Raw genomic sequence first — 10,478 nt, 5'->3', positions numbered from 1 at the left:
TATTTATGCTCCAGAAATAAATGTAAGACTACAAAAGAAACAACATAATTTTAAATACTTTATTCCATTATCTGATACAGCTGCCAGCCAACCTTCATGTAACAGTTCTTAACTTTTATTAAAAGAAAAAATAAACAGCAATAGTAAAAATAAAGTCAACACTTTCTTCAACAGGTTCAATCAGGGACAGCAACCTCCTCTATGTACACAGCCATTTTATACATTAGCTCTGATAGTCAAAGCATGTTTTGATAGAAGCGGTTTATTTTAAATTTCGTTCTAATAATTTTTATGATAGAAATTACATTTTAAACATTGTTATTAAAAATTATTTAAACATTATAGAAGTGCTTGTTAAAGTCATGAAATCAAAGATCTGTTAGAAGCACTTTATCAAAAATTCAAAAAGTCATGAAATCAATTATCTGTTTTTTAGTGTCATTTGTCCAAATATTTTTAATATGAAATACAATAAAATCAAATGAAAAGGGATGAATGTGGTGTATTAGCTGACAACTGAGTTCAATGGCCATACATTTGTTGTACACAAATTATGTGACTCAAGTACACCAGCTATTACATAAATGTTCCAAACACACCCAGTTAGGATACCGTATACACACACACCATCAGCATGATGTATGTATCTAGTATGTCCACCATAAACACCCAGTAGGATGCCCTATACACTAACCATTACCATCACAATGATATATGTATCTAGTATGTCCCCCATTCACATACTATCAACATCATAAGCATATATACATTCAAAACACATTTAGTCAAGAAGCACATACTATCGGGATGATATATATATCATGTACTTGACATTTCCAGAAACGAAGCCCTGTATGCATACTACTAACATCTTATACATATAAAATATGTTCCAAATACATAACTACCAACATCTTATACGCATAAAATAAGTTCCAAATACAATCATCAGAAAACAAGGGTCTGTACACATTCTATCAACTATATATACAAATCAAACCATTCATTACACTCAGAAAAGCCAACCTTAAAAATACATGTGTAATGTGATAAGTAGGAACCCTGTACAGGTGACATGTATAAACCAGAAGCCACCCCTTCTGAATGTTTTGATAAAATTGCATAGATTGTCAACGTTTCACACCACAGCTCATAGAAAACATTTGGATAAATATTTTAAGGAAGCTCTATAACAAAGAATGCAAACTAAAAACAAATGTCTCCCATATTTACAAAATTAGTACTATTGTAGAATCTCTGGTAGTTGTACCATCACAAAATTAATCACCATTAACACATCCTTCTGCAATTACTATAGAGAAGTAACTGATCACAAGTAAATAAAAGTTCTGCAAAAAAGGTACAGAGCTGTATTAGCCCTATGGTGTCCAATTTATTTCCATGTGTTACTAGTTGGTAATTAAAACCTTGTAGAGAATGTTGCTGTGTCAGCCAAAATTTCTAAACAGAAAAAATGATTTCCTACAAGGAAATGCTACATTTCTACTGGTGGATTTTATGATGAAAACAAACATAATTAAACAGAGGAGAGAAGCCACAGCACATGAGGCACTCTCGCTTTAAAAACAGTACAAGCCAATACAGACAATTGGTCTTAAGCTAGAGCTAGTTTCATTTCAATCATTCATCAGTCGGCTGCACTTTTTATACAAATCAAGAGACTTTGATGTATTGAAAGTGAAATGAGGAAGGATTTTAACAAAGTGAATAATTGAATGTTGCTTATGACTTAGCTCCTTTGAATTTGTTAACATAAAACCTAATTGTTAATGTTAGGATAATACAAAGCTACTATAGATTTTACCTAAGTAGAAATCTGGCAATAAGGCACAAGTGGTCAGAAGGGAAAATAGAGTTTGGGAAAAACCCAATTCTTCGCACATGCTTGTAATTCATCAACTTGTACCTGGCCAGCAGAGTCAAGGGCTCAGGGGCAGCAGGTAACCTATGACCCCCACCATCGTCAACCTTTTCTACTTGCTCCATGTTCTGATTCGAGTAAAATATGTAGTCCACAACAGCTGATGACTTGCTGTGGTAAGTAGTGATCTCATCACGGTTTGACCTATGGTGTGGGTACACTGAGATGAAGTTCATCTTGTGGAATATTTCCCCTGAGTTCACCTTCAAGCGCTCTGGGTGTATCTCCGCCTCCAGGGATCTTTCTTTGACCACCGACATGTACTGACAACCCTGGGTGATATCAAGTTCCTGGGGCAGCAAGGCTTTACGTAGCATGGCCCCCCTTCCACCCTCCGCTCCTTCCTCCTGACCGCAGACAGACCTGGATGCCAACCCTTCGTACTTCAGGTGGCCCCGGATGATTAGGTCGTAGAGATCGCTGGCCGGCGTTGAGTTGAAATCCCCACAAAGGATGATGGGGCAGTAGTTTAAAGCCTCTGGTTGACTTGTTGATGCAGATCCAGAATGAGTGCCTGGCTTATCAAGTTTTTTATGTGTTTCATGTGCATACTTATCAATCTCCGCCAAGAACACCATCAGCTGGGCTAGCTTAACGTCCCCTCTCCTGGGGTTAAAGAGAAGGTGTGTGGTGGCCACGCAGATTTTCTGGCAGGTTCTGCCTGCCTGCAGGGGTTGGAGCAGCAGGATGATGCCAACGTTGTCCCTGTCAAGTATCCCACCACGCTTGAACTCCACTGGAATGAAGTTTAGCTGACGGAACTTGGAATGCTTGTATAGTATCGCACAGCCGTCCACTTTGTCATCCACTTTTTTCTTATACACACCTTTGTACCCTGGAAAGGTTTTTTAAAACTTTAAAATCTTAACATTAATATGATTAAACTTCTAAATTTAAAAATTTATCATTGTTGTTGTAAAGTTACAAAACTAAACTTTTGAAAAAATAACAGATGTAATTAAAAATTAGAGCATTTAAAATAATTAAACATTAAATTTAAAGCTAAAATTTAGAATTTTTTTTATTTATTTTTAAAAATGTAGCACAATTATTTAAGTTATCAGCCCAATATTAAGAGAGATGGAAGAAGAAGTGCAGGCTACTGGCAAGACCTGGCATGAACTAAAGTGGCTCGCCCAAGACAGTGGAATGGCAGAGATTTGTTGCTGCCCTACACTCCACAGGGAGTGATGAAGTATAATGGGTAGGTGATACATCTTTGATACAACAAAGCTGTAAATACTTGTAACAACTGTAGCAACCCACCATTTTTGACCAGGGGTCGCAGAATGTCGTGATGCCAGTGGTCCTCCTGCACTTCTTGTAAGCAAATGATCTGAAGGGACAAGAAAATGGTCAGGTGTGAAGCTTTATTATTATTTTTATAGTGGATTGATAACAAATTATTATTGAGAAAATATTTCATTTGTGTTGAAACTATTGTTGATGAATAAATTATTAATTTATTAAGAAGGAGCTTTTAAGGAAATACTATTGTGTCCCTAACTAGCTCTTGTAGATCAGTACAATCAAGTAGATAATGAATATATTAAAATCAAATATAACAATGAGAATTATATCTCTTTCTAGAAGTCAAATATGAAAGTTAAATTACAAAATCCACTATATATTGAGATGTGAACTGAGTATTTTATTAATGTCAAATATGAATTTGTAGAGTAGTTTTAACATGTGATTACACAGTTACATGGGTATTTTAATCAAGCTGAATTAAACTTAACTATGCTATCACCCTACATCAGCATTATGTGTGAGAATCTGGCGTATCAACAGAGAACACCTGTTGGCCCAGTCGATGTCTCTCTCTCTACACTCTCTGTACAGGTAGGGGTGCTGAACCAGCAGTTCCTGGGACAGGATGTTGTAGGTCATGACAGTGAACTCCATGCCTGTCCTAGAGCTGTCCTGACTACCAACATATTCCCATTTCCTGTGAGTCAGCTCTGAGGTAAAAATAAAATTTAAAACAAAATTTTAGCTATACACTAAAAAAGATATTAGATTTTTAATTACACAGTTTGCAGTAGTAAAAAAAGTTAAAATAAAATTTCTACAATTAATGATCTAGCATTAATTTAATAAGATAACTTTTTAAAAGCCAAATTAACAATCTATTAAGTTCAGAATAGGGCAGAGTAAAAGATATTAGTTAAACAGTTATTAAAAAAAAATAATTAAAATACGTTTAGATGTATTACCAGTTAGAGTTAATAAATTGGAGTTGAAATAATTGATTTCATGACTTTGGTAACAGTGATGCATAATGAATCACTACTAGAAACAGTTTTGAATACATTCCAAGAGTGCTTCCATCATTGCAGGTACAGTGTATTTGTTTCAGCCAATTCCAACAGCCCAAAAACATCAGCTGGTACGTCTCTCCTTTGACTGTTCACATCATCTCCCTAACTTATTTAAATAATTTATTCTTTTTTTTTATTACAATTATTCACTTCTATCCCCTTATTATTTGTTTACAACTCATCCCTTCCTTTTAACAGTTAGTTCAAATTCTAGCAATCTCAATTGATATTTGGTTAACTGCAGCAGTTTGGCTTCCTTGATTGATAAAACACAAGCCACGTTTCTTACAACCAAGTTTCCAGTTATTGTGTTGTGTCATGTAGAAAATATCACAGGCGGGTGAAAACTAGGACCCTAACAGCAGTGTCAGGTAGATTTAACACAGAACATGTCCCATACAATAACACACATCTTCCTTACTGTGTCAGATGGTTTTGTTTGATTACAACAGAAACAGCAAGGTTGATTTGTTAATTTTAATTCTGAATACAAAGTTGTTGAAAAATTACCACTGAAAACGCATGTCATTTAACTTTATAAGATTGATAAAAATAATTTTAACTAAAAAAATAATACTTAACAAAAACGAGGGGGAACATTAGTTTTCAACAAAGAAAAACTAAACCAGTGTCAACAGGTTAATGTTTGAAAGGCTTAACAAAAATACCTGACGTATTGTCTACTTCTGACACAGTAGGGTCTGGTGATTTACTTGCGTTTACAGGCGATGTGCTATGGAAGCTCTGGTTCTGGCTGGTCAATAGCCCAGAGGTTTGATTGCTAAAACAATTGGCATTGTCCAGACCTTGCAGAAGAGAAGGAATTTGGCGGTTAAAGGGAGAGAATTGCTGTCTTGGTCCTGTCCTCTGAGTGGCACCTAACACACTTTGAAGTAACAACTGACTGACATTATTCACAGACTGGCCAGTTCTGGGGAGGTTCAGATGTTGGTTGGTTGCAGTCTGTTGATTGGTGTTCGTGTACCCATATTTTGGTAATGATGGCCGCTGTGGGACACTAGACGAGGCCCCAGGGGAATGTAACATGGAGGCACGCAGCAGCGATGCAGCACATAGTGAAACGATTTGTTGCTGGAAATTTTTTAAATTATTATTGACATTGCCCAATGAATGCTGAACAGGTGGTTGTTGATGTTGGACAGGTGGTCGATGCTGCATAGACTGTTGATAATTAACAGTTTGCTGATGCTGACCACGCAAATGACGCATTGCCTGCTGATTACTAACATGCTGCTGCAGTTTAGTAGGCTGCAGCTGTTGTTGACAAAGTTGCAGAAGTTGAGCAGCCTGTTGATTAATTTGTTGCTGCTGTCTTTGATTTTGAAGAAGTGGCTGGGGTTGACGTGGCTGCGGACTTTGAAGAGACTGCAGATATTTAACAAGTTGCTGGTGTATATCCTGCTGTTGCTGACCAGGTTGTTGCTGTTGATAAGATTTCTGATGTTGAAAAGACGGCTGATTTTGAAATGATTTCTGTGGTTGAAGAAGCGGCTGCGGCTGAAAAGGTCGCTGCTGCTGATAAGATTTCTGAGTTTTAAAATGCTGTTGGTGTTGAAGAGGCTTATCACCCTGTTGTGGGACCATGTTTAGAACACTATTCTGTTCTTCCATGTTATGAAAAGAATTCTCATAGACTTTTTCATTGTTTCCTGACAACATTTGATTTAATCCAGTATTCTGGCTACTGGTTACATCATCATCATTATAAGATAAGATAACACTATCACTATGCTGATGTGGAGATGTTTCAAAATCACCACCAACTAGAGAGGTTGTTTCATTATCTCCAGAATTCTGGTACCCAGCATAAAACTGAGATACTGGTATGGCATTTGCGAATTCACCAGTAGAGCGATAATCTACAAACTCCGAACCATAACTAATAGCATTACAGCTGACATAGTCTCTTATGTCAGCTGCTGACATACCATCTATGCAGGGGTTTATCTTACCTTTAGGTGGCTTTGTACGCCTCTTTTTTTTCTTCTTATCATGCTCTCTGTCAGAAATGGGATTATTTCCTTCTGAGATTTTAAAATCATCATTGTTCTGAACATGCTCTGAATACTGCCAAGTATTTCTTGATGATTCAGATGTATTCAATGTTCTTTCCCCTTGGTTAGAGTAATTATATAACCCCTCACAGTTTTCTGAAGTAGATTGCAAAGTTTCACTTGCTGATGTGTACGTTGCCTCAGTTTGTTTAAACAAACTCCTGTGATAGTTTGTAGACACATACTGATCTGATCTCTCTATAACATGCTTCTTTTGACTGACAGATTTTTCATCGGGGCTAAAAAAAGATCTGGACCTTTTTGGTCTGTCATGTTGTTGGTGTTTAGGGCCATCAGCAAGACTTTTCTCAGAGGTAACACCAATCTCAGAAACATGATACTGATCTCGATTTTTATTACTGGCCTTAACAGGTGACGAAGAGCTTATATAGTTTTCAGACAAATCTTTGGTCACTTCTGTTGTTTTTATCGGTGAGGAGCCCTTTTTCTCAACAGTTGTTTGCTTCCATTTAGAGCTGGAAAATGAACTGCTGTATGCCTTATCAGATGTGTGGCTTTTCTTTAGCCCTGGACCGTCAACAATCCTAGTCTTTTGTTCAGAAATAACACTCATTTCAGAAGCAACAGAACGCACATAACTTACTGCACTGGCTACATGAATGCTTGTTTTTTCTGTTACTGTATTAACAGCTGGTGGTTGTTTCTTAACTCCATACTTGGCTGGTTTAAGTGAAAACTTTATGGTCCCTCTTTCACTTTCACTGGCATGTATTTTTGGGCGGGTGTTGGAATCAGTCTCAGCAGCAAAGAAGTGATTCTTGAATTTGGCACCACTAGCCTCAGCTTTTGTGGTTGTCCCCTCCATGTCTTCATACAGCGGCACTCTCACGTTTGCTGAACATGCACCTCTGTGGCAAGCAACATCTAGGAATAAAACAGTACTTGTTCTTAGTTTATTCTTTATAAGCCTGCAGGAAGAAGGGTAACAAATTATTTACATTTTCATGTGAGATTGAAGGTTTTCCAATATCCATTATTTTAAACCTAATAAAAAACAATTCTGTCTGCTTTACACATTAAGTTAAAACTTAACTAATACATTAATTATAAATGCTCAGATCGTCTCTAAATGAAGATTTATATTACAATTACAATCTCAAGATGCTGATTATTTATATACAGGTTTTGTTTCTTAAGATTTTAACAACTAAATTTAAGTTAATGTAAGTTAAATTATACAGCAAAGGACAGACTACTACTAAACCATCAAGCTAAAAGAATGGTAGTAAACTTAAATTTAAATATAGTTGGGGATAACATTTTACTTCTAGTACATTTACAGTTTTATAGTATGGTCTTGAATGCACACGCAATTTGTTTTTATTTAGCCAAGATGTCAACTATTTTTTTTTAGTATGAAATTGTTCCCATTTTAAAATGTTTGTTCAGTTACAAAGAAATGGAATAAAGTAAGCATAAAAACTAGATCTACTGTCAACATTTGTTAAAATCACTGTCTTTAGGTTAATTATACTGAAGTGTTATTTGAAATAAAATTAAACAACTTCAACAGTGTTTCCACATTTTAGCATTGTCAACTTGTGTACTGCAATTTTATATTTTAGAATTGATTAATAAAATATTTTCATTTATTTATTAACACAAAAACAATGCTGCAGAATTAAAATAACCTAGACCAGCTTATTTCATCTTAAACATCTACTCAGAATAACTATTGATGAATTTTTAAATTTAACTTTGGGAAAAATGTAAGCCTACATGTTTGATTGATTATTAATATTTTTTTATCATTGTGTTTTAATTAAAAAGTTGATATTGAAGGTTTCAAAACAATTAGTATTAGTACCGCATTTATGTTTCATATTTGTACTGAATTAAGCTCACAACCCCCACTTCTAAAAAATATTTGGTCTAAGACGTGATAGGAAGCTTACCATCTTAACTTTAAGCAACTATCTGCCCTTATTAACCTCCAGAGTCTGCTCTTTGTGGTAAAAAAATCCATGAACAAAACTCAGCTAGATTTATTGCTATTAATTTTCCTGTTAGCTACCCTTAATATATACAGTATTCTTTCAATAAATTTTTATGACTCATTTTATATCAAGTGATACACCTAAGTATTTTTAAAATGTTAAGCCTATGATTTAATAAAAAAATAGCACCACATAAAATATATGGCGATCAGGCCTACCAAAAATGGTTTTCACTACTCAGTGTGGATTCCAGAAGTGGCGTGATGGACTACGACCTTGTTTGAAATTTTAATGTTAATAACTGACACTTTATTATATCCGGAGATTACCGAGCCGTAAGTCTAAGCGAGTTCTTCACATACCCCAAGCCAAGGCTACTACTATGAGTAGTTTTCAACAGTTATGTTAGGCCAGGGTAAAACTCCATTTTAGCGTATTTTATTCCCCGGTTCACGTTCACCTCCAGTTGAGCGTATTTTATTATAAACACAACCAAAACACACAAACACATTAGGAAAACATTGGGCTTATTTCTTTATGAAGTTTTGTTTTAGTTTTTGATAATTTACTTCAGTCAAAACTTAAGAAAAATCCAAATTTGGAATATTGAATGTGCTATGTTTGTGTACCATTTTAAGATATTCATGGCAATGCCAATGGGTGAAGTATGGGTAAAATCACGATATAGCGTCGGTTATTATTCCGGAACTGTACAGCAGTAAAAAACAGGAAAACCATGGCGTAGTCTGTCGAGCCGTTCCGGAAACCACCGGAAATACTGTAAACCATCATTTATTTGCCGCCATATTATTTTTAATACATAATGTTTAAAAATGTGCAAGGATTGATTTTAGTTGCATTTTAAATACTGTTTTGCTAATTAGGCCTATTTTGTATTTCTAATTATTTTAAGTTTAAGTGTATGTGCTAATTATTGCTCCTACTAAACATTATTCTAGTTATTCTTACTACTTTTAACTTTAGTAAATCTAATCGTCTTATTAATATTTACTAACAGAACTAGAGTCTAGAGCTTTTTGTCGCAAATCTTCTGCAGTTTTTTTGTTTCTTAAAAAAAAACATTAATTACTACACTCGACTTTATTAATAATATTTAGATTTACTAATTGTTGCTAATTTTTTTGTCAGTTAAACATTAAATTAAGTTAAAACATTAATTTAATGCACTTAACTTTATTTTTCTTTCAACGGTCAAATAAACTATGGTTTACAGTAACAAATGTTACCGAAACTCAACGAACATTACCCAATAATTTCCGATGCTATATCGTGATTTTACCGAAGTATGATACTGAGTATAAAACTGCCTTGCAATTGTGAGTATCATACTCACAATTGCAAGGCAGTTTTATACTATAACTATAAATAAACATATATGAACTCACAATGACCTTAATAAAATATGCTCAACTGGAGGTGACCGTGAAGCGGGGAATAAAATACAATACGCTAAATTAGTGCTAAATGTTGAATTTGGAGTTTTACCGGCCGGTTTTGTTATGTAGAATTATTATGTAGCCTGCCTAACTTGTTGACATAATCTAAGGTCTATTAAGTTTAAAGATTCTGGCCCAAACAAGTTTGATTAGCTAATCATTAGTTTAAAGTTTAAACTTTAAAGCTAGAGTTGTTAAAAAAACTTTAGTTTTAGTCCTCAGCCAGCACAAGGCCAGGCCAGAGCAAAGTGAGTCACGACTCAAATTATGAAATTAATATGAAATTATTTAAGATCTAATGTGTAATCTAAATCATTTAAACCACTGAAACAACAAACATTAACATTTTGATAATAATATAGGGTCTAACATAAATATAGATGGATCTGTCTAATTAACAAATAACCATAAGCAAAATTTCAATCCCATGTTTAGATTTTTGCATTTACTGAAAGTCTTCTTGTCAGGAAGTTGTACGGCGATCACTTAGACTAGATATTACATTAGACTTTTTCTACTTTTATATGCTTAACATTCATAATTTTTTATAATTTTGTGTAAAAAAAAAATTTTCAGTAATGAGAATTTTTATAAAAATATTAGGCAAATTTTTTTTTCGATTCCTATAGATCTACTCAAAATTAAATTATGTGCTTTAGTGGCACAGTAAAAAACCGTTGCTAATCAAATCCCTTTTAAGTTATTTAATGTGCCATGTTTAA

General features: G+C 34.5%; 1 protein-coding gene across 8 annotated transcripts; it reads right to left on the bottom strand.

Moving 5' to 3' along the window:
- Positions 1-66: 66 nt before the first annotated feature.
- Positions 67-10,233, bottom strand: LOC131944919 (protein angel homolog 2-like). Of its 8 annotated transcripts, none has more exons than XM_059305807.1 (6): positions 10,206-10,233; positions 4,935-7,270; positions 3,701-3,906; positions 3,209-3,278; positions 1,826-2,777; positions 67-1,349 (listed from the first exon to the last, which is right to left on the bottom strand). In XM_059305807.1, exons 2-6 carry the CDS (start codon positions 7,165-7,167, stop codon positions 1,331-1,333), a joined length of 3,480 nt encoding a protein of 1,159 aa, XP_059161790.1. In that variant the 5' UTR covers positions 7,168-7,270; positions 10,206-10,233; the 3' UTR covers positions 67-1,330. The 8 variants fall into 8 exon arrangements, with proteins under 8 accessions (XP_059161790.1, XP_059161788.1, XP_059161795.1 ...); XM_059305805.1 differs by having other exon boundaries at positions 10,163-10,231; XM_059305812.1 differs by having other exon boundaries at positions 6,240-7,270; positions 10,163-10,231.
- Between the last annotated feature and the right edge of the window lie 245 nt (positions 10,234-10,478).

The sequence above is a fragment of the Physella acuta genome, unplaced genomic scaffold (genome assembly GCF_028476545.2).
Source record: "Physella acuta isolate Inbredline_101_S28 unplaced genomic scaffold, ASM2847654v3 ptg000515l, whole genome shotgun sequence".
Taxonomy (NCBI): Eukaryota; Metazoa; Mollusca; class Gastropoda; family Physidae; genus Physella; species Physella acuta.
This window is presented reverse-complemented; position numbering and strand designations above follow the sequence as displayed.

Bases quoted from the DNA above. Each gene is read 5' to 3' on its own strand.
- LOC131944919 (XM_059305805.1), bottom strand. From the start codon at position 10,185: ATGGGATTGAAATTTTGCTTATG. The intron at 3,907-4,934 runs GTATTTTTGTTA...TTTTTACCTCAG, and splicing joins AGAAGTAGACAATACGTCAG to AGCTGACTCACAGGAAATGG. The intron at 3,279-3,700 runs GTAGGGTGATAG...TTGTCCCTTCAG, and splicing joins TTCTCACACATAATGCTGAT to ATCATTTGCTTACAAGAAGT.